At 34.6% G+C, this 25,432-nt stretch overlaps 1 protein-coding gene across 1 annotated transcript in view; it reads left to right on the forward strand.

The window, feature by feature from the left end:
• PTCH1 (patched 1) overlaps positions 1-22,934 on the forward strand; it is an 86,321-nt gene extending 63,387 nt beyond the window's left edge. Inside the window, exons 18-25 of the mRNA XM_051996883.1 lie at positions 2,422-2,605; positions 4,052-4,332; positions 6,301-6,438; positions 10,988-11,130; positions 14,691-14,790; positions 15,593-15,847; positions 18,576-19,116; positions 19,715-22,934. Coding sequence (XP_051852843.1) covers positions 2,422-2,605; positions 4,052-4,332; positions 6,301-6,438; positions 10,988-11,130; positions 14,691-14,790; positions 15,593-15,847; positions 18,576-19,115 — 1,641 coding nt within the window. The 3' untranslated portion in view covers position 19,116; positions 19,715-22,934. The remainder of the gene's footprint in view (positions 1-2,421; positions 2,606-4,051; positions 4,333-6,300; positions 6,439-10,987; positions 11,131-14,690; positions 14,791-15,592; positions 15,848-18,575; positions 19,117-19,714) is intronic.
• The last annotated feature ends 2,498 nt before the right edge of the window (positions 22,935-25,432 follow it).

Below are 25,432 nucleotides of genomic sequence, written 5' to 3' on the forward strand. Positions count from 1 at the left end.
TAAGCATCTTTGGGGATCATTAAAGAAATTGAAAAATTTGTCACTGAAAGACTTCCAGATCTGTCAAGGACTTTTAGTCCAACCTGTAACTGAAAAGAAATCCCCTCTATAATATACTGTACAAAAGGTTAAATAGCTTCAACTTGAAGAACTCTAGCACTGAGAAACCCACTGTTTCTCAAAGCAATCCACGCAACATTTAGATAGTTCTAATTATTAGGAAATTTTTCCTTGGGAAAAGGCAAATTAGATTTGATGTAAGGAAAAATTAAAAAAAAAAAACTTTGATCCTTGGCTAATCTCTCTAACTAGAATCCAAAAAGAACAAGTCAATCAGTCTTCCTTACAAAAAGGATATAAACTAGAATCCTGGAGTAACATACTATGATCTAAGAGAATGAACATTAGGCCTTAGAAAGAAAAGGTGGAGAAAGTTTTCTCACATGGGAGTTTCCTGTACCTCTGAAATCACAGATCCGTTCCCTATCCCTATCCTATGTTCCTCTGTCATATGGGAATAACAGCACTTAACTTGTCTCTCAGGGTCATCTTAAAGATAATACTCAGGAACACTTAAAAAAGTTAAAGGCACTAAATGAATATAAATGGTCTTTGGTGGTTGACTTCTGTCCTAGTCTATTGTGATTCTGGCTTTATTTTTCTGTAATCTAAATCTGAAAATAAGTTGTTTAAAAAAAAAAAACATTGGAAGGAAAGGGAGAGGAATAAGACATAAAAAGTGTTTAGTAGAGGGACTTAAAGGAATAATCATTTTCATTATTTGACTCTTTTGTGTCACTCTGGCCTAAAGAAATAAACATAAGTTGCTCTATCATGAACATATCACATAAAAAGGCAGACTTAGAATGTTAATGGGCCTAGCTATCCAGCAAAAAAGTACTATAAGTCACTTTTATGTGGTAACTGTACTATCCCACTGCAATTGCATCTTATTTTCTTGACACTTGGATTTTAAAACAATTTTTTACTTATTGAAATATGCAACTTTATCTGAGCCTCTTTTCATTTGAAAGGAAAGTACCTCTCTAAGAGTTCCATTAGTTCCTATAGACTACTCATCCATCCTGTCTATATAACTTGCTTTCTTTGTTTTCAGACAGAAAATGATGCTAATAATCTATTTTTCTCCCCCCCCATTTCTCTCTTTTTCCTTCCCTTCCTCCCTCTTTTCTTCTCTCTCTCTCTCTCTCTCTCTCTCTCTCTCTAATTAAAGATGACAAATAGATTGAGTGTATTGTTCAAAGTTATGACCATTATGGCACATGGAGCATAGTGTTTTATGGTGATGGGCAGTATTCTGTCAGGCTTGACAAGAGCTTGAACAGAGATATCTGGACATGGAAAGGGGTGTATTACAGATAGACATTCAAATAGTAGGGTTTGGTTTTATGTACCAGGTACACCATAGAACTAATGTCACTGGACCATATCTCTTGATATAATTTCCTGTGCCTAGGAGAGAGAAAAAGTGTACTGTATCCATAGGGACTGGGAGCTGGAGTATACAATCTTAAAGACAGATTGAAGACATAGAGTTGTTGCATATCCTGGGGATTAATTGAATCCAGATCCTTGGATTCTAGTTTCCCCTTTCTTTCTTTGTTTCTCTTTTCTCTCACTTTCTTTTTTAACTATTGTTACTGTTGTTTTTCATTTCATTAAAAGGACCTATAGCTGGATTCAGATCAGAGTTTAAAATAAACAAACAAATGCAAAAAAAAATCAAAAGTGATTTTCATCTAAATGAAGTCCACAAGTCAGATTTTGGTCGGAGAATGTTCAGCTATCTATAAGTTTGAAATAGGCTTACCCACAGTCAACAGATTACTGCAACACACTCTTTTACTTTCTTGGCGTTGGGCATTTTCTGAATACACAGGTCATAGGAGGCAAGTGTTAGCAAAATTTATACAGATGTTGTTTTATTTTTATAGCTCTCCTCCATTTACTGGGTGGCATTTCCTTCAGTGTTAACAACAGAGGTTAACTGCACACAGACGTGTATAGGGATTCTTGCCAGGTTTTTTTTTTTTTCCTCCTTTAAATATGTTTTTCCAGCTTGGTCATTTTCCCCCTTGGCTGCAGACAGTCTTTTAGCATTCAGGTTTAATTGGTTCAATTTATTCTAGAACCATCTGCAGAGTTATATATGTGTTGTAAACAATCTTTGCATATTATGATACACTTAAAAAAAATAAAATAGGCTCCAGCTAAATTTTCTGCTCTTTTAAACAGTGGGTATTCTATACATGATTATGAATACTGGTATAAATTTTGGTTCAATTCTCTCTAGAAATGAACATACTTACCTTTTTTTTTTCTTTTTCTTTTGCTTTAAACTATTAAGACCTTGAAAACCAAACTCAATTCTGAAAGGTTTCTGTTTCTCCCATTTTGCAGTTGACTAAACAGCGTCTGGTGGATGCAGATGGTATCATTAACCCAAATGCTTTCTATATCTACCTGACGGCTTGGGTCAGTAATGACCCAGTTGCATATGCTGCCTCTCAGGCCAACATTCGACCTCACCGTCCTGAATGGGTCCATGACAAAGCAGACTACATGCCAGACACAAGGCTGAGAAGTGAGTAACACTTTATTTAATTGTCTTACAGTTTATATAGGTGTTCAGCTTTTTCTTCCAGGCCCAGTAACTTTCTAGATCAGTTGACATTGTACAGGTCTCAGAGGTGTAAACAGAACAATATGTTTCTTTTACTTTAAAGCTTGGGAGACAAATGCCCATATATAATGGAACATAGAATTATGCTGAGGTCAGGTCCTATCACTTTGAGAAATTAAGAGTATATAATCTTACTTTAGTTTGAACTCTGAAACTTGCATTTGTCATTTCTTTTCAGTGCCCCTTGTTAGCTGCAAAAAGTAAAAGTAGTCTTCAGATTGAATGATATTCTGTCTCTGCAACATTTTGTCTTTTGGGAATTACATACTTACTTTAACCTTGTCAACTTTGGTGTGGAAGAATTGTTGCCAAGTTGCCAAGTTAGGTCATTTGCACAAGCTACCAAATACTGTAGTTTGTCAGAGCTATTTATACTGATACAAAGGTGTTTGTTTATACAAAGTCCTTCTTTTGTAATAACCTCAAACAAATCAATTTTAAAGGTGATTCTATATGGATTTAGTTTGCATTAGTTACTGAGAGATCTATATTTTGGTTGCTGAATTGGAAGAGCAAAGAGTGAGATAGGGAGACTGGTTTTCTTGCAAATGTGATTGGATAGCAAGCCAGTTGTGTTTCACTGTATCAGAACCATACAGCTTTGTGGCAGTCAGCCAAGTCTTGTCTTAATGAAAATTTATAGTTGAGATTATAATAGGGCAAATCATGTTTAGCAAGTCAACTGAATGACCCTGAAGGGTCTGGAACACACAACGGCAGAAACTAAATGCTTATTGTGTAAGGATTTTTTTTTCTGTTGTCATAGACAGCATTGCATTAAAAAAAGAAGCATGGAAAATGTAAGTTTCTTAGATAGCTATAAGATAAAGTTCTACATTTTTTTCAGTGAAGCATTACTTTAATGTTATGTAGCTCTATAAATGATTGAATAGAACTAGGTTTGAACTGAGTACTTTCACTCATGTGATGATTTAGCAAACAATTCACAGATTGTTTGGAACTTTTACAAAGAATGTTAATTTCTGAAAAACCAAATTCAGAAGGTTGGATTTTTTTTTTAATTTTCAAATTAAGTGTTAAAAAGATCAAGAATATGAAGATATCAAAGTAATTTAGTCATTCTAAGGAATAGTGTCCAAATGAATTTGTAGGTCCAGTTTTTCATAAAATACTATTTTTGTTATCATTATAGAGATTTTTTTTGGTGCAATTTTTTTAATAATGCTTTTCCTCTCTTAGAAATGACTCTAGCATGCAAAAAATGTGAATTTGTCAAATTTTTCAAAATCAAATCATGCCATATTTTTTTTTTGCTTTAATAGATCAAAAATCACTCCTCTTCCCAGTGACTTTTTCTTTACTTGTTATTATGTCTTTCTCTCATAGTCCCACCAGCAGAGCCCATCGAATATGCTCAGTTTCCTTTCTACCTCAATGGGTTACGTGATACTTCAGACTTCGTAGAAGCTATTGAGAAAGTGAGAACAATTTGCAATAATTACACAAGCCTCGGAGTCTCCAGCTACCCAAATGGATACCCATTTCTTTTCTGGGAGCAGTACATAGGTCTTCGGCACTGGCTTCTCTTGTCCATTAGTGTGGTCTTGGCTTGCACGTTTCTGGTGTGCGCAGTCTTCCTTCTGAACCCCTGGACGGCAGGGATCATTGTAAGTTTATTATAAGGGTCTTTGTTGAAGTCAAATTCCTTTCAGCATAGCTCTTGCTGCAGTCGGAAAGGTTTTGTTTATGTCTGGGCCTCTGGTGGAGTGTGTATATTGCATCATCTGTGATATATTTATTCTACTTAAGGCAGTAAGGTTCATGGTAAAGGTACAGATTTAAGAGCTTTAATCTTATGGACCTACTAATGTGACTTTAAAATTTCCTTATAAAGATAGGAGAGCTTTTCCAGCCTTTCTTATAATAGCACACAGTACTAACTAAGCACTTATTTAAAAAAACACAAAAATGTAACTTTAAAATTCTGGATTTTAACCTAAAATTTTTATTTTACAAAATAATTTTTATAATGAACACAATTTGTATTTGCTGATTTTACCTTTTAGAAGAAATTAGGATAGCAAAATTAGAATAATAGAAAAATAAAATAACAACAGTATATAGAAAGAAAAGTTGCGTTATTTTTGCCTCTAAACAAAAAGAATGAGTAAAATAATATAAATTATATAACCTATTCCATTCTGCAAAGTATCCTTTAAGATCTAAAGTAAACTTTAATGTGGAACTGAATAATGGCATGTGCATGTTTAAATTTCATGAACTATTTGAAGAGTTTATAAAATAACCAAAATAGAGAATCAGAACAGTTAGTTACTGGTTTCCAGTACCATAAGTCTATACAACAGGTATGGGAAAAGGTAAATGTTTAGTCTAAAATCGTTTTCGTAGTTCTTAATCAAACAGTTTATATTGTCCATCTTTCATTAGCTTATAAAAACTTTTATTGTAGTAACCTTCCCTTCCCTCCTTTGCCACCCTCTCCAAAATATAAAAAAAGAAGAAAATGTCTTTTGACTCTTTTAACTTGGAAAAAAAAGATTTTGTGCCTAGTTCCTTTACACTTGCCCAAGAAATGCCTAATTCTAATTCATCAGGGGTTATCCCCCATATTTTCCTACAGTTTTTTTTTTTTCAGAGAAGATATAAGGAAAAAGTGAAAGCTTTTCCTCAGATTTAACTATTTGCTTTGTATACATCTAGTCTCTCCATGTTTCTTCAAAGTCAAGAGGCCCTCTGTAATCTGATACTCATCAACTGATTATAGCATTCATACATACAGACTTTAAACTTACTCCCAAGTCATCTTCAGTTAGTCCATAGATTTCCCAATCAAAAACAAAATCACTTTTACTTCAAAGTGTTTTATGTTTCCTTTTGCATACTATTGATATTAGAAACAGAGTGAAGACCTCCCTTCTTCCCTCCACCCCCCAAAAAAGTTCCCCAAACTTATAAAGTTCCAATTCAAATATAAGTTGAAGGTAATTTCTAATGGGTAGAATCTAAGCAGAAAAACATATTACTATTTAACTATTGTTAATAGGGAATTGGTATTCAACCTGACAAGTTATTTATACTAGGAGAGTTTTGATTGAAATATTCTGATAGTCATGATTGTTTGTCAGAGAAATCTGAAAAGATGGCTAGAACACCAAATACTGTATATCCTTCAATTTCCTTGCAAATGTTAAGGAGTCAGTCCTTGCCCCTATCATTGGGAGACATAATAATCATCTTCTTTTCAGAAGCAGGGATTTAAAAATTTTGACCAAATTTAAAGAAAATCTATTCCTTTGGTTCCGTTAGAACAAAAGAATTCAGAGTTTCATAGTTCTAAATCTAGTCCGACAGCCTCCTTTTTCTTCTTTTTTCTTTTTTTTAAAGAAGAAGAAAAATGTGGCCACCCAAAAATTAAGCAACTTGCTCAAAGTAGTTTCAGAGCAGGGATTTGAATGTATGTCTTTCAGACCCAGTTCTTTTTTTCATTTTCTTTGATTTGGAGTTCCAGTAAGAACATATTGTCCCCAACATGATCTGTTGCCTTTCATAGTAAACGAGTAGTATGTTAAAACATAGTATACTAAACTATTAACCATATATGTTTTTTTTTAAAGGTGATGGTCCTGGCACTAATGACAGTGGAGCTTTTTGGCATGATGGGTCTTATTGGAATCAAACTGAGTGCTGTACCTGTAGTCATCTTGATTGCTTCTGTCGGCATAGGAGTGGAATTTACTGTTCATGTTGCCTTGGTATGTAAAATGAACAGACAGGTTCTGTTTGTAAAGCGATAATAGTAACACAGTGGGCAAGAGAGATGGACTGGGAGACCTGATTTTTCAAATCCTAGTTCAAATATTTGTTCACAGTGGGCAAGTGTCTGTCCCTCAGTTTCCTTATCTATAAGGTGGGGATCACAATAGCATCTACTTCACAGGGTTGTGAGGATCAAATGATCTATCTTTGCAAACTTTAAAATACTAAATAGTTGTTGTAAGTTAGATGGGATAATGAATGAAAGGAGTCAGAAAAACTTGAGTTCAAGTGTGACCTCAGACACTTAATATCTGGAAAACCCTAAGCAAGTCACTAACCCATAATTTCTGTAAAATGGGATTGTAGTTTCTAGGGTTGTTGTAAAGATCAAATGAGACAATACCTGTAAAGCACTTTGTAAGCCTTAAAGTACTATCATTGTTAGGTATCATCATCATCATTATTATTAATGGAAGTCTTTTGTCTTTGGATCTAGCTCTTAGTCTCTAAAAAAGGCTAAAAAATTCTCTTAGTTCTAGAGAAAACTCCTATAATCACATTGTACAAAAAGGAACCTTTGCAAAACTGATTAATAACAAGTCCTTCTTCCTCTTGAGGAAGAAGACAGAGAAAATAAAGGGGGAAATAGATAGGAATTGGCAATAAAATAAACTAGATCTTTGGCCTATTTTTTAAAAAATTTGTTATGAAATATATTTAAATAGACATAAAGAACTGTACTATTCTATACTGAATATCTGTCTCATGCCTAGTATTTTATAGCATCACCATAAGCATTGAACACTAAACTTTTTATTAAAATAAGTATATAGGTGTGTGTGTGTGTGTGTGTGTGTGTGTGTGTGTGTGTATAAAAGTAATTAATGAACAAGCATTTATTAAGAATCTCCTATATGTCTGACTTTATTCTGAAAGTTGGGAACACAAAAGACAAAAATGAAACAGTCTCTTCTCACAAGAAGCTTAGGTTTAACAGAAGAAACAATATATACACACATATATAAAAATATATATAAAAGAAATCAAGAATTCAGTTTAATCAAGCATTTATTAAACACCTACTATTTTGTGAAAAACACTGTCCTAGGTGCTGGAAGAAATAGGATAGAATGGTAATTTGAATGGTTCAGTCAAAAATAAAAATAAAAAAATTCCAAGTTGTGATGTAGTAACATATGGTCCCAAAAGGCACTTGGATAGGATCACTGGGGTATTAATCCCCAGACAGACAAGCAAAGGACCATATGAAAGACTTATACATACTCCTTTTTTTATCTAAGCATATATAACCTTTTTTTGCCCTCACCAATCCAGAAATTCATTTAAGCTTGGAGATAAGGAGCCAATATTTTTCTCATTATTTTTTCATCTCTTAATGGATAGTACAACCGTTAATATACCTGAAAGGAACAAACTCAGAGGGCATTCCCTCATATAAGGGAGAAAAGTTAACATTTGTTGAAAGAGTAAATGAGTGAGTTAGGGAATGATTTAAGAAGAAATGTTTAGAGCTACACGAACTACCACAGAGAAACCTAAGGTCTGTACTAAAGTTATGAAGGATCATGTAACCATATTTAGTATTTAATGTTTCCCTTATTTGTCAAACTTGCAGCATTTTCTTTACACGTTTTATAGCTAAATCTTTCTAGGTCGAACTACATGACATGTATTTCTATGCACATATGAATTTGCATATATGTATTTGTTTCATGGCTTTTTCATTGATATGGAGTCATTACAAAATAATATCACTTTTTTTAGTTTTGGGAATTCACCTGAAGTTTCATATTTAGTGGTCTTCCAGAATCTGCAATTATGTAAATCTTAGAATGCAGTGGCCTCTTTTGGAATTAATATCAATGATTGTCAGCCTACTCATTTCCTCATAGTCTTTCTAGACCAGCCTCATTTTCCATGGAGAAGAGGATGTGTCTATAGGAAAGAGAAAAAATTGAAATGTTTGTACTAATAAACACATTCCATCACTCAGTGGTTACAGGTTTTATGTTTCAGAAGAAACTCTAGTTACCCCCTAGTCCTCTCATTACTGCAGTTCATTTAGTGGAACTTAAAAAAAGCCTTAAGTGTTATTTCATTAAGTAGAACAATGTGTGAGAGAAATTTTTCTTGGGAGAGGAGGTGTGTAACAAGTTAAAAAATAAAGGAAGAAAAAAACTACAAATATTAACTGAGTTTATCAGCTACAACTTAGAAAAATCATAATTCTAATAACATTTTAGTGAAAACCAAAAATTAAAAAATGCAGATAAGTTAAGAATCTTCATTACCATATTCAACCCAATTCAAATTGAAACTTTTTTTTTTAAACTGGAATTGAAAACAAAGACCTCCAAGAACAGATTTTACAATGGAAATACTGAGATCTTAAACCAGAGTGGTACTGGTTCATGCATTCACTATGAACATAAATAACCAAACTAGTGTTGTATAAACAAAGAAGGGAATGCCTGCAGTGTTGATACAAGATTTAATTACTTTCATTTAAAGAGTTTCATGATTCACTTGTGAGCTAGCTTTACTCAGTCACTAGTGACCCTTTTTACTGTTTATGGTTCAATTTTAAAAAATCAACAGTGTCCCCATTGTATCAGAGATATTCTTTAAACACACTTGCATGTCCTAGATGTTCATTTAAAGGAGTTCTGAGAGATAGTGGAGGAGAGTTTCCAAAAGTTCCCAATTCTTTTTTTATGACAGAAGTTAAGAAAATGTGAAACACTCAACAATAGGATCTAATCTACAAGTTAAAAAAGATGAATTTGATAGTTCTGAAAGATTCTTGTGTCTTAGGTAATGTTCAAAGTACAAAAGCAACATGATTCCTATTTTCTTGGAGCTTATATATCAAGAAAACTAGATTAATAACACCCCCCAGCTATTATTTTATAACTAAAACTAGATTCAGCTTAGAGTACCATTTATGACAAAAAGTATGCAAGAAATTGCTTCTGCACATCTCTACATCCATTTATTTATTTATACTTAGTTGTCAGTAGGAGTAAGATTAAGCATACAAATTTTGAGTAATTAAGGTTTCCTAATTTTTGAGAGTGTAAAAGACACCAAAAAAATTTGGAAACAGCTGCTTTCTGTCATCACAAAAAAATTAATTTTTTGAGCCAGTGATTTGATTGTGAATATTTTATGCTAAATACATCATTTCCTTTTTGAAAGTAAGATCCATCTCTACCAAAAATATTTTCAATAGCCCTGAAATAGAAACAATATGCTATATGTCCACTAATTGAAGAACAAAATGAATAAATTATGGCATATTCATGCAATGTAATAAACATAGTACCATAAACACATAAAACATATTGAAGAAAGAAGGAAATATCCATATGAAGTGATGCTTTATAGTCAACAAAACCATAACTGTATACATATTGATTTTAACTTTTTTAAAGATCCTCAGAAAACCAAAAGAAGGCATAAGTCAGGGCCAGAGGTAGTGGGATTTGATTCAGACCTCTAAGGACATAACAAAATGAAACTATCTTACTTTCTTATTTGTTCTTTCACTTGGTTCTTGTTAAAAGTTGGGATATGACTTTGCTCTTTTTGTACCTATATATATACACATACATATACCAAGGAATTAACAACATGTTAAAAGAAGTATACCAAGTTTCTGACTGTATCTTTTTTTCTAACTCCTCCAGAGATAGTGTCAGGATAATAACTCACAAACAGGGAGGAAGTGTTTCTCAATTAACTATTCTGACTAGTTTAGTTGTTTTTCATTGATTGGGAAAAGGGGACTGTGGCAAGGAATTAATTAAAAAATGTTACTAGACCATGTTTTCAGCAATCCTATGCATGGTCTTATATAAAGTTTTCATTTACTATCAAAATTGTGCTGGCTAAAGGAGAACTATGTACAGAGACAGAAGTACAACTATATTTTTGAATAGGAAGGTCTTAATTTACAACTGTATATACCCCTAATTGTATTTATATGGTGACCTGAGAATGTCTGTATTACACAAGCATTAGATTTGACCAGATTAAAAAATCTTTTTATTTTTTCACAATTCTCAGCAAGAATCTCTACCTTGATGCCAATTTGGAAAATTAACCAAAATAACATAGTTTTCATACTGATACATGTCAAAACCATCATGTCAAGGAGGAAATGAAACCTCTTGGCCATCATTGTTTTCTTTGGGGTCTTATTATTTATTGGGGTTTTTTATGATTTTGTTTCTCAATTCATGATAAATGCATTTTATTTGTGGTTCATTTTCACCAAAAATTCCCACTGATATCAGTGTGAACTATCTCCAGCAATAGGCTTTTTTGCTTCAGGCCTAGATTTAGTCTAATTAAGCTACTTTGAAGAAACTGCAATAACTCAAGAGTAGGAGTTGAATCATTCAGGAAAAGCAAATTAGAGAGGCTTATCCTTTGAACATGCTAGCATGAAGTTGAGAATTTTGAGAATCTGTGGCAACCTAATGTTTTGGGGGTTTTTGTTTTGTTTTTATCATTTTATAGGCTTTCCTGACTGCCATTGGAGATAAGAATCGCAGGGCTGTACTTGCATTGGAGCATATGTTTGCCCCAGTTCTAGATGGAGCTGTGTCCACTCTCCTAGGGGTACTGATGCTCGCAGGATCTGAGTTCGATTTCATTGTCAGGTAGGCATTTGGATGTATATAAGTGAGGGAGTGTAATGGTGGATGCATGTGCAAGTACATACTCATTTGAATAGGTGCTTAAAAATTAAAATTTTCTGTAATAATTATATCATTTGTTCATTTCATGCTATTTATGCTGTGTCAAAAATTCCTTTCCTAGGACATTACTTTCTTTCTGCTTTGAGAAATGTAGAAGGAAGAATAGATTTTTGGAATCAAACCTTGTGGAATTCATAGACTATTCAGAAGGTTAAATGAAAGGAAGTTGCTTTGGATAACCAGAAGGATCCTATATAAATATGTGTTGTTCAAATAGAATGAGCTTCACTATTGCTATTGCTACCAATCAAACTTACAACAAAATATTATCAAAAAAAAAAAAAAACAACAAGAGCATAATTCTGAGATTTACCAAGTATGAATATTAATGGGAACAATCAAGTAGAAGCATTTACATATATGGTTCATATTAGGTAAGGGGATGATAGATAATGTGGTAGATAGAGTATCAACCCTCAGGATTAAGAAAACCTGAGTTTCAGTCCTAACACTGACATATCAGTCAGCAAGTACTTAATGAGCACCATTTATGTCCAAGGCATAGAGGATGTAAATATACTTAATAAAGCAACTAGCTTTTGGTCTGTAGTCAAATCACTTAATATCTGAGTAAACCAGGCAAACTCCCTAAGTTTATTTATACATTATAGATGAATTAATCCATTAGGATAGGTAAAAGAATCTACTACTCTGGGAATGCTGTACACTCAGGAGGAGGAGGGAGGGACTGCCAAGAATAATGTTTAGGAAGAATAAAGATGGTAGGAAAAGAAAGAGATGGCAGTATACTTCAGAGATTCTGAATCTGATTATCATCTGATAGTCTCCCGAACTCCAAAAAACTTACAAATAGCTGAAATTGTCACCCTCTTTTTCTTCACTCTTTTCCCTACTTAACTAAGATGGTTTTGCCCAGATCAAGGTTACATCTAAATCCTGTTGAGAGTTGAAAAGCATTAACACACAACTTGATATAAGATTTGGAAAGCCAAGTCTTAAGACTTCTTCTCAGAACTAAAGGAAAGCTGTTTCTGGTGAATTTAATTAAGACTGTGACCTTTTGAAAATAATTTGAAGTGGAGTGAAATGGATTTTTTTTTCCTGCTCTTTAAACAACATGGGGAGTTCTGCAAAATGGCTTATCTTATTAAAAGTAACACTGATTCTTTGTGGAGGCATTAGACCTAAACTAATTAATGAATAATTAGAGAATATCTTAGCATTGAGATTGTGGTAGGGCAGGACCAAATCCACAACAAAATATTTCTTTTTTTTTTTTTTTTTAATGGGCTCTTCAGACAACCTTAAGCTTGGAAGGATAATCTAAATAGGCCTTAATGTTTTTGTTGTTGTTGATGTCATTTCAGAGAAACTCTAGAGAGTTTTATCTGAGATTTTGATCCTTCTTTTTTGACGGTTTAGGGAAATGGTACCCTAAACCATGTGAGTAGATTGCTTTTTAGGTAAAAAAATGGGGCATCTCATAACCTCATTAGATTCCTACCTGAAGTGGAATCTTCATGCCCTGTGCCTTTTTATTATTGGATTTATTTGTATGATAATGATATTCCTTATAATCTAGTTTTTTGATAAACTATTCAGTGATCAACTTGGTACTTTATAATATAATATAAATAATAAGTTTTACATTTAAAGTTAAACAAGAAAAAATTTTGTAGTCTCAGTTTGGTTTTTATTTTGTAGAATCTTTGTTTCTCATTTTCATGTCTGACAAGTCAGATATAAAATGAAAATTTAGCAGAATTTCTATATGATATTTACTTTCTCTCCAAGGAGCCTGAAATGGTCTCAGAAGTAGTCTAGCTAGTACTAATCTCCATTCTAGTTTGGTGGGGGAAGGGCACCAAGAGGTTAAATGACTTTACCTCCTCTCACACGATATAGGCAAGGAACAGAATCTTGGAGGCAAGAATTCCAGATCTCTGATCCAATGCTTGATAATCCATTCCCTCCCAGAGATACTAGGGTTCCTGTTTCAGGGGCTCAAGGGAACTCCAGTCTTCCAGAAATGGATGGATTAGTCTGATAAAGTCCTCACCAAAGTTGAATAAATGTGCAGACATTGTATACACTAAGCAGTCAGAAATATAATCAGCCTGTTTATTCTTCTATTAGACAGATGAGATGCAAATGTTTTAATGCCTGTTGTTGATATATGTCCCAGTCTAAAGTTCTAGCAGTTTACATTAGTGGAAGACATTGATTCGTTCATTTTTTACTAATGTAGCTTAAACATTCCAAGTGTTTACAGTACTGAGGTATTTGTGTTTTTATAGGAGTTCTTTATTTTTTTTAATCTAATGTAGAAACATATATAGACATGGTAAAGCTCAGAGTCTGTTCAGTTTTATGATCAGGAGAGCTATTAACAGATAGATATCTTGCCCCCTTCTTTTCCATGACACCCTAACCCCTTCCCCCTCCAGCCCCACTGCCATCAAAATTGCCCTATTCTGAGGCCTAGAAATCATTAGTTACAAAAATGCACCCTTGAGTTTAGTCTGAACTCTCCAGCTGTGCCGAATACCAGCTCATGAGACTTTACTTTTACTGACAGGTTTACCTTGGTATTCATGAAGTATCCCAGACCTTAGCCCTCAATGGTGGGAAAGGACAACCACTTGTGCACTTTCCTCTTCTTCCATAGTGCTTCAGCCTTTATGTTTGAATTGGCTGATGCAAAACAAGAGTATTCAGAGATGCTAAATTGTTCAACAAAAGATTAGCCTGCAATGCAGCTCTGCTATTGTGGAGTGCTCTTATTCAGTACAATGCTAGAGCTCCCCATAGAATGGGCAGCATTTTCTTTGCAAAAAGCTGGTTCCTGTGTTCTAAAAAGGTTGCAATTTGAGCTATTTGGTAAAACTGGAACTCACAGAATTCTAGGCAGAAAGTTGTGATTAATGAACGGCAAAGGAAAGCCTTACCTGATACACTAGAGATTTAATTAGAGATTCTACTATAAGATGCAGAAGCATTTCACAGTGGATTAGCTGCTGGGAGAAGGAGGCTTCTTTTCCTCCTGGGCTAAATTGTTTAAATTCTACACCCTTCACTTCATTTGTTTGCTTCTGCTGGGTTTTCACTAATGGGGGCCCCTTTTCATTGTATTTGTGCTTTCAATCTGTTCAGCCATTCAGTTCACATTCCATATTTCTGTGTTTGTGTAACACATTCATAAATAACATTACATGCCACGAGATTTCTGCAATTTAACAAACTAATGTTTTTTTCTTCTCTTTACCAACTAACACTTGGGTTTGTGGAATGTAACCCTCAAAAGCTTGTAAGGTTAAAAAAAAAAAAAAAACCAACCTCCATTAAATCTGAGCTGTACTTTTATCTTGACTTTTTTTTTTTTTTTTTAATAGTATGGCTTCCTCATTTCAGTGAAAAAAAATGTTAAAATTTTCTGTGTTGTGGAGAAACTTTTTCTGTATCTGTTACATACATTCCTCTTTCCCCTTTTTATCTTCTAGGTATTTCTTTGCAGTTCTGGCAATCTTAACTATCCTGGGTGTTCTGAATGGATTGGTATTACTTCCGGTACTTTTGTCATTCTTTGGACCCTATCCTGAGGTCAGTAATTATACTTAGCATAGTGTTCGATTCATTGACTGACAATGTTATTTTTTCCTGGTGTCACTCTTAATTTAGAAACTTTATCTACATTTGCTGGCTATTTGCTTTTTAAAAAGCATTTCTGTAATTGTGACTTTTTTGTTCTCAGTAGCATACAAAGGATGTCTTGGGATGTGGTTTTGCTTTTAAATCTACTCATTGACAATTTAAATCTTATTGACCTGAATATGCTAATATAATTCAGATACATTTATTGACTATTTTTATCTGAATTATAGTTAAAAGGGCAAGTTTTGCCCTTTAGGTCTATTTAAAAGGAAAGAAACAGGTTTTTTTTATTCCACCTCAGTTTAGATAGTTCAGAGTATAGACTTATTTCTTCTTAATTTGCCTTGTATTTGCTTCAAAAGAGAGAGAGGAGAGGAGGGAGGGAGACAAGAAGAGAGGCAAGGAGGTAGCAGTTGTCTATAAAAATATAGGCTACTTGAGGACAGGAACGGTTTTCTTTTTTTGCCTTTGAACATATAATATCTAATATAGTGCCTGACACATAGTAGGTACTTAATAAATGTATATATAATTTAAATGATTTGAATCCTTATATCTTTTGTAGTAGGGGAAGAGTAGAAACTTATTTTAAAGCTGCCTGAACCTATTTTTTTTTTACATATAGTGATTCAGACAGATAGAATGTGTCTTCAGTGATAATTGCTCATTTTGCAAGCATTTATTCACTTATTAAGTGACTGCTGGAAGGATGATAAAGTGTCTTATACTATATTTTTAATCCCTTTCATAGGTTTCTCCAGCTAATGGGTTAAACCGACTACCCACTCCCTCCCCTGAGCCACCTCCCAGCATGGTCAGATTTGCAGTACCCCCAAGACACATGAACAATGGATCTGATTCCTCTGACTCAGAATATAGTTCTCAGACAACAGTGTCAGGCATCAGTGAAGAGCTTTATCAATATGAGAACCAACAGAGTTCATGTGCCCCACCTCATCAAGTAATAGTGGAAGCCACAGAAAACCCAGTCTTTGCCAGATCCACTGTAAGTAACTCAAGATATATTAAATGTTTAGTAAAGAGTGGGTGAGCAGGGAGAAAAAGATTGAAAGGCAGCCTCACCCCTTCCCCACAAAATGAAAAAGCACTTGTTATACCTATGTCTTATATATGATAATGTATGAATAGTATACAAAGAGAATGGTATAGGGTACTTTCTATATCCGTGTGAGCTTTAATATTATGGCACATAGCAGTCATTTAGAAAAATCAATATTAGTCAATAAATCACACACAAATACATGAATAAAAGCCTCAAGTATCCCCTTAGTGTATGGTATACTGGTAGTAGTGTGGATTAGTAGAAATACTCCTAGCCTTGTAGAAGACATTTTTGGGCCATTGGGGGTTCAGTGGGTAAGGTACCAGCTCTGGAGTTAAAAGGACCTGAAGTCAAATCCAACCTCTGGCATTTATTAACTGTGTGACCCTGGAGAAGTCACTTAACCCCAAATGCCTCAAAAAGAGAAGACATTAATTCAAATTCTGCTTCTACTACTCGATGCTGTAATGTAAAGAGAAGTAAGACAGTATCCTTAACTTTTAGAAAGGGTTTTGAATTTGTTTAATTAAAAGTTCAAACCTTGACTTTGCTACTTGATTCCTGGGAGGCCTTGGAAAAGTCAGCCAACATCCCTCAAATTCCCTCAGCTTCCTTATCTCTAAAAATGGGGATAATAATACCTATACTATACCTACTTTTTTTTTTCCAATGAGGAAAGTCCTTTGTAAATCGTGAAACATTTTCACAAATGTTAGCTACTGTTATTTTTGTTATAGGAGTATACAAAGTGTTTTCACATAAATCATCTCACTTTACACTCAAAGTATCCCTTGTGAAGAACTTGTTAGAGCAAAAATAATTCTTTCTATTGTAAAGATGAGGAAATGAAAGTTTTGGCAAGTGAAATAAGTTTCCCCAAAGTTCCAAAGCTATGTAGCAGACTTAGCACACAAACCTGTGTCTCCACCACATCCTATTTTCTTCAAAGCCAAAGATTCGTATCAAGTACATTTTAGTGTTAAGTTCACTTTTAAATTAAGGGTAAGGATAAGCATAAAATTCAACAAATAGCACACAGGAATAAATGAAGTGGGGGGTATTATATATAGATATAGTTATGCATATCTATATCTATATTTATAAATATCTATATATACATATATATAGATATCTATATCTATATCTATATGGTTGGTTTTGCTGACTTGGATTTTTTTCCTTCCTTATTCTTTGTTACAAGTGGTGGTTTTCTGGTTCAGGGAGAAGAGAGGGAATTTTTTTTTAATTGAAGCGTATGTAAAAGCAAAAAAAATTTTTTTAATTTTAAAATAGCAAAATTAATTTGCATTTTGAAATTAAAGAAGGCGCTTTTCATAAGATTTTAATCTTTGAAGTAACATCTATAACTTGTGGGACAGTGCATTTGTTTGCTTTTTTGTTGTTGTTTTTGAAACCTTTTATGTACCCTTAATAAAGCTTTTATAGTTTATAAGGATCCTAGGGAGTAGAGAATCTCTAACAGTAATAAGCAGTCAAACACAGATACATGGCTATTTTGTTCTCCATATTTTTGTAATTTAGACGAAAAACATATACTTTATTTATTTTTGGCAAGACACTTTGGGGTTAAGTGACTTGCCCAAGTCACACAACTAGGAAGTTTTAGGAATCTGAAGTCGCATTTGAATTAAGATCCTTCTGACTTCGAGCAGTGCTCTATTTACTGTACCATATAGCTGCTCCTAGACAAAAAACAAAAAGAAAAAAACAATTCTTGAGAAACAGCTTTGAGGGATGGAATAAAATAAGGGTCATGTGTTTTTATTCCTCCTTCCCTGATTCTTTGCTCTCCAGGGTCTCTGGAAGAAGCATAGAGCTCAACTGTAACAAATTACAGCAGCCTTTGAGCTTCCAAGCTATTCTAAATCAGTGTTTCCTGCAAGTTCTTTCAGAATGTGTATATTCCCTGGGCTGTATCAATCCAACCTTTCCCATGTAAAAGGAGGAAAGCAAGCAAATATCAAAAACATTCTTTCTCTCTTACCTTCCCAACCCAAAAATGCCCATTAAACTATGGTGAGAATCTGTTTTTGTTCAATGGTAGCCTAAAATTAGGGACAAGTCGAATCATATTAGAAGTTGGTGATGGTTCTTTTGATGGAATTGGTCCCACATTACTTGAAACTTTTTTATGAAGACTTAGAAACCAAGCTACTACCAACTGACATCTTACTCTTGGACTCTGACTGGCTCCAAGGATCTGTTGCCAAAATTTCCAAAAATGTGTCACTTGAGAGGCAGAGCTCTCCGTGTCCACCCAGATTGAAAATGATGGGTAGCAGATTGAGGGAAATAGGCAGCAGGAATACTTTCCAGACATAGCCCTTTATTATGAGGGGCCCTACTTTCCTGCAAGTGGTGTTTGAGACAAAAGCAGCTTGGAAATGGGACCAAAATACAATTCTCAAACATCACAATTGGTGAGCTCACACAAGAGCATATCTCTTGCAAGAAGATTATACTCTTCTCTTTGTGTTCCTGGTCTTACTCACCAGTCTTGTCCCAGAGTGCGTTAGAAGTTTCAAGCAGAAAAAAGTAAACCTACAAAAGCATAACGAATAAGAGTTATAAACATTAGGTTTCTGTGATAGCAATGTATTCTTCCTCTGGGTTGTACCTATTTTAACCAGGTCTTGCCCTCCCTCTGCAGGTGGTTCAACCAGAGCCAAGACATCATCATCCATCAAGCCCAAGACAAAAGCTCCACCTGGATGCTGGACCCCAGCAATCTGGGCATCAAGGCCAACAGCCACAGCGGGACTCCAGGGAAGGACTGCGACCGCCCCCTTATCGGCCACGAAGGAACGCTTTTGAAATTTCTACTGAAGGGCATTCTGGACCTAGCAATAGGGACCGAACGGGCCACCGAGGAGCCCGTTTTCATAACCCTCGGAACCCAGCATTCACTGCCATGGGCACTTCTGTGCCAGGATATTGCCAACCTATCACTACTGTGACCGCTTCCGCTTCAGTGACAGTGGCTGTGCATCCTCCCTCTATGCATGGCCGGAACCTTCGGGGAGGAAGCTGCCCATCCTATGAGGGGTATCATGAAACTGACCATGGGGTGTTTGAGGACCCCCATGTACCTTTTAATGTAAGATGTGAGAGGAGGAACTCTAAAATAGAAGTCATAGAGCTGCAAGATGTTGAGTGTGAAGAAAGGACAAGGGGAAACAGCTCCAACTAAGGTGAGTTGACTTTAATTTTTAGTTTGGGAGTTTCAATGACTGATGTGCTTAGATGTAAAAGACTGAGGGAATTCTTTGGAATTCCTTTATCTTATTTTCTAATATGGGATGTGATGTACTAAAATTTCCTAAGCTAAGCTTTGGTTTTGCATCATCCATCATGTTCCTAGGAAAATTCAGAGTTTTTAAGGAAATTGAACGGGATAATTTGTGAAAAGTGATTTGTAAACTTCCAAGCACTAAATAAATATCAGGTTATATTTATTATTAACTCTGACCTCAGCTCTAAATAATTTTTTGCCAGTATGCCAAATTGCTTCTTGTGCCTCAGGATTTCTTCTTGAGGCCCAAAGCAGAGAAATAGCTTGCCAACTGTGCCATAGGTAATAAAAAGAAGAGCTATTGGACATTTGTATTTAGGCTTCCCAATTCCAAATCACATTTTCTTTTCATTGGGTACATCATATTTCAACTATTAAACAAACTGAATGGATTCTGAATTGAGATTTTTTTCCCCCCTCCATTATTAACTTCATGATTTCATCTTTAAAAATATTTACATTTTATTAATTTTTGTCTTATTTCTCTTTTTTTACAGGGTAATTTGAAAAAACTGAAGCAAAGAGGCCAAAGATGGGGAACCCCCCTCTTTCCAGAACTGCTTGAAAAGAACTACTTGGAGTTATGGAAAAGGATGTGCTGCATCAGGATGACAGTTCACTGTTACTGTAACCTATTGTATTATTTTGTGAAATATTTCTATAAATATTTAAAAGGTGTACACATATGTAATATACAAAGGAACAATGTAATTAGCATAATCTGGAGTTTCTCAGCTCCTGCTAATAGAGTAGAGATGGCTCTTTTGGTGTCCTCTGCTCATTTTGTATATTGACCTCTGTGCCACAAATGAAACTTAATTTACTCTTAAATTCAGCATTATGTTGCTGCTGCTTAAATATTGTATAATTTACTTGTATAATTCTATGCAAATATTGCTTATGTAATAGGATTATTTTGTAAAGGTATTTGTTTAAAATATTTTTAATTTGCATATCACAACCCTGTGGTAGTATGAAATGTTACTGTTAACTTTCAAACACGCTATGCGTGATAATTTTTGTTTTAATGAGCAGATATGAAGAAAAGTCTTGGTGGCTTCTCTAGGATTAGTTATGTTCAGTTCTTTGTTTTTGCAATGTGTGTAAACCGTATGTGTGTGTATGTGTGTGTTTTCTTAATGTACTGTAGCAGTTTTTTTTTTCTTTTCTTTTTTCTTACTTTCTTTTTTATTTTTTTAACTGTATTGTAACCCTTAGTGGGCTTATTAACACAACCATGCTGGAAGAGTCAGGATTTCTTTATTGCTAAGCTCTGGTGGAAAATGCACTAGCTTTAACAGCAGGATCCACCAGTGGCCACATCTTTAAATAGAACTGGGTAGCTATGCTCTCTCTAGTCCATATTATCTCTTCAAACCAATGGCTGTCTTTTACCCCTCAGCAGCAAGGCAAATGTTATTCTGCATGGATAGTGGTTGCTGAAATTGGATCATGGTGTACCTCCCTGTATACTGATAACTTCTTTTGAATCTTGAAATGGCATGAGGAATTGAATAACAGACCTAACAGTGAATCACAGCTGGGTCATGAGAATGTGCTCTAGCAATGGCTTGGGGAGGATTGATACCATATACCTCATGCCTTAATTGACAGGATCAGTGCCCCCACCATTACAGTTAACACAAAATACCAGATTGAGGAGTGGGTTGGGAGGGTACTAGGCTTAAAAATGCTCCTTGTAAAACCTGTCCTTCTAGAGACTGAGTTCTCTGCTATATATAGATGAAAAGAGAATTTCCATCTCATTTGTTGAGCCTTCTTTTAAAGAAGCCAAACTGAGAAGTGAGGAAGATTTTTGCTTAGATATACTTCAGCCCCTCCCCTTAGAGCTTGGTCCCTTCCCGAATTCAGTTGTCAAATGTGACAGTTCTCTGAATCTATTTGTATTTTTTTTTATTAAACACATAGGAAGTTTCCTAGATATGAGTACATGATCAAAGGGAGAAAAATAGCACCACAGCTGGTAGATTTCAAAAGGTTCCTAGAAATCTGTAGCATGACATGCAAATGGGGGAAATTTTTTAAAGATGGGAAACATCCCTCTAGTACTATTTTTCTTCCCTCTACTATTTACTGTTCTTTGTGCTGTGAAGTTGTCAGAGAAGCAGGAAGCTATGTAATGTGTAATACATATCTTCCTGCTAAAAGGTTACATATTCATAACCTGCATTTGCAGGGTTTGGGAGGGGGGAGATGGAGGCAGATCTCTCTAAGCCAGGCATTATTTTCAAGAGATCTGTTCTTCCAGTAGTTAAAGTTTCTTCCATTTGGGCCTTTGACTCCATCTCCTATCAAGGGACCAATGATGGTCAGGGAAGCAATTCATGCCCAGCTCTGCCTTTCCTTCAACACCAGTCACTTGTTTACAGATAATTTGCATGGGAATTTAAGGTCAGGATCCTGACCCCATTCTGGCAGTACCTTAAGCTACTGGTAGGAGTACACTAAGGGTTAATCTCATAACTGCCTACTGTTCCAGCCATCTTACCTAGAAAATTATAGCAAAAAACAAAAAAACAAAAACAAAAAAACAATTACTACTAGCACTGTAGTGACCTCAGATTTTTTTTTAAACTTCGTAACAAAACTGTATGATACTAGTTGGAAGCCACCTACAGCTGCCAAATGTGTGTATTAGTGTTGTCAGAGGCCCTGATGGCTTCACACTGTTACTGTTATGGTGCCTATCTGTCAGCCACAGCCCTCTCTCCTTGTCCACTTCCAACCAGCCCACCTCTGCTTGCTTAATTTCCTGGATGGAGGATGATCAGGCAAGAGTCCTGCGTTCGGTGTTTTCTTTGAGTTCTCACTGTTTTTCTAACTCCATTGTGTTTTCCTTGCCCCTTCACCCTGGCATGTTTGGCGTATGAGTGTTTCTGCTGCCTACTGCTTTCTGCAGAGCCTAGACCCTTTTCTCCAATAGTCACATTGGCAAAGGGAGAACTCAGTGGCTGGCAATTATGTGTTTTGTTTGTTTGTTTAGATGTTAAAATTTTTCATCTTTGGTGATATTTATATTTTTGTATCATAAGAATGTTTTCCTACAGTATTTGTCATGCCAGTTTATAACAAAAAAATGCAGGGATTTTATTTCTATTGGAAACATAATTACAGCTATGTTTTTCTTTTGAATGGAATTTTTATTTGTATAGAGTGCTTACTAATGTTAAATAGGACAGAGTATATAACATTTACATTAAGGACTCATTTGTAGCTTTTAGTGTAAGGAGTTAAAAGAAAAAAATATTCAAACTGGGTCTCATTATCTGCCTATTTTGGCAGAAATGGGTTTGTGTCATTTCAATTACAAAGATAAAAGTATGCCATATAATTTATTTATATGAAAATTTATTTTTGTAGTGTACATAGTAGTCATCAAGTCTTTTGACAGAAGTATATTTTTAAAGAGTTTATATGTAATGAAACCATAATGTTTTGGAACTTTGCTGAGACATGAGTATGGTGCACACTTTTCATTGTAAAAGGCATTGAGGAAAAGAAAACTTTTAACAGTGTTAAGAGAGTGAGAGTGAATAAATATTCATGCGATTGTGAACTGTTTTAGTTACCATTTGTGATCTAGTGTGGTTCTCATTTTAAACCTTGAAAGTGGAAATGTACAAACTCTCTAAATATTAATGTTAAAACACTGATAGAAATTCTAACATGAATAAAAATATTATAACTTATTGGTTACGTATTTGTTCATAGAATCCTTTTTTTAAAAAAAAAATGAGTCTCTTGGTAGATAAGAAATGTAATCAATTATTCAATCAACAATAATTCACGATTCTTCAACCCTTTTGTTGTTGGGTCACTTCATTTATGTCTGACACTTCATGACCCCAATTTGGGATTTTCTTGGCAAAGATACTGGAGTGATTTGCTGTTTCCTTCTCTGACTCATTTGACAGATGAGGAACTGAGGAAAATAGGGTTAAATGAATTGCCCAGGCAAACACAGTATTTCAAACCAGATTTGAACTCATGAAGATGAGAACCTGTGGATAGAATGATGCTGTGCCACCTAACTACAGATGCTATTTTAAGGAATTCTTTTCACTCTACTTAATGTCCTGTTGGGATTTTTTTAAAGGTTTTTATGACTCATGTTTTTTAACTTTAAGAAAGTTGCTGTCTCTCTTCAACTTTCCATGTTCTATTCAGTTTTCTAAGAGTATAAACTGAAAGAAGACATTGCATTGACAGAGGAAGTTTCCTTGAAAGTTCTCTGTACTAATAAATTTACCAACCCCATCCCTACTTTACGGTCAAACCAAAATGAACCAGTATATAAAGATGTCCCCTTCTGCAATAGTAGATCAAATATAAGCGGAAACACAAATATTGAATAATCGTGTTAGTAATTCTCAGTTTGTTTCTAACTTGTGTAGACCTATGTATTTAAGTCAATTCTAATTTCACAAACATTTATTACAGTAAATAGGGAAGATTTATAATTTCTGTGTTACAGAATCAAATAGAATTATAGAGTGAAATGAGTTACAAATTGAATAGCATAATATTTATAAATTACTGTATTGGGAAACACAGAATATGAGCCCTGGAAGGCACCTCAGGAACCTTCTGGTACAATTCATACATGAAAAGAATTCCCCACTGTGGCATATCTAACAATTGCTCTTCCAGCCTCTACTTGAAGAGCATCCCTCTGAACACCTCCACCCCACCCCAGTAATCTTTTACTTTTAGACAACTAAATTTGTTAACAAAGATTTTTCTGATACCAAGTGTAAATTTTACTGCTCTCTATATTTTACTGCCTTCACCAAAGCTATAATCTTCATCGTTCTCTATTGCCCATCTTCCAGACCTTTACATCATTTCCCAAACATCTCCACACCATGCTTCCTTTCCTATGCCCTGTCCCACCATCTCCTTTTCCAGTTTTATATATTGTATTCCCTCACTAGAATGTATGCTCCTTGGGGACATGAATTGTATAATTCCAGTGCTTAGTATATGATGTGGCAAATAGGTAGTTCAGCCCTTCATCCTGGCCACTCTCTTGCAAATACTCTAAATTTTGAGGTTTTCTTAAACTGTAGTACATAAAACCAAACATAATATTCCAAATGAGGTTTAACTAGGGTAGAATACAGTGAAACTAAGCTAACTATTCCTGGAAGCCATGCTTTTAATACAGCCCCAAGAAGACTTTTTTTTTTGATGTAATATCACACTGCTAATTCATATTGTACTTGCAGTCCATTAAAGTCTCTGAATCTTTTTCAGAAAAAAAAAGTTATCTAATCATGCCTCTTTATCCTGTATTTGTGAAATCATTGTTTATTAGTTAAGTGAAAAATTTTACACTTATCGCTATTCAACTTTGTCTTATTAGTTTTCAACCCAATACTCTCTAGGACTGTTAAGATCTTTCTGAATCCTGACTCTGTCATCTTGACTGTCACCAAATGTGTTATCTGTTCTTCCAAGCTTTGTCTTCTAATTTAACAGACTATACCTTTATCCAAGTTATTAATAAAAATGTTAAACAGCACAGAGACAAACAAAAATTCTTATGGTTCTTTACTGGACATTTTCTACCACTTAATCTTTGAATCATCAATGTCTCTTTAGAGTTTGGCCATGCAACCAATTTTGAATTCATCTGATTGTCCAATCCACATCTCAACATCTTTTCCATACAAATAGTAGTGGATACTTTATCCAAAGTCCTCCTAAATTCTAGGTAAACTATGCAGAGAATTTTCCTCATTTATAAATTTAGTAATCTTGTCAAAAAAGAAAACTAGGCTGATCTGGCAAAACCTGTTCTTCATAAAGCCATGATCTTTGTAATTATCACTTCCATTTCTTAATGTTCACTACTCATCTCTCAATATTCTAAAGCCTTCCCAGTAAAAACAAATCAAGCTCACTAATCTATTGTTTGCTCTTTTCTTCCCTTTTTTTGAAAAATTCAGTTACTTCTTTATTATTTATAGAGGACCCCTCTTTTTTCACATGATCTATTAGATATTACTGACAATGGCTCAGCAGTCACATCTGCCAGTTCAGTCCAGAGCTGAGGATATAGGTGATTGGAATTAATCAAGGGAAGCTAAGTGTTGCCTTATTGTATCCTTACTTATCTTAAGTAATTAGTCTTTCTTCTTCTGTAATTATCAATGTAATGGTCATACAGCTTTGCAGGAAAACAACAAAGT

The sequence above is a fragment of the Antechinus flavipes genome, chromosome 1, assembly GCF_016432865.1.
Source record: "Antechinus flavipes isolate AdamAnt ecotype Samford, QLD, Australia chromosome 1, AdamAnt_v2, whole genome shotgun sequence".
Classification (NCBI taxonomy): domain Eukaryota; kingdom Metazoa; phylum Chordata; class Mammalia; order Dasyuromorphia; family Dasyuridae; genus Antechinus; species Antechinus flavipes.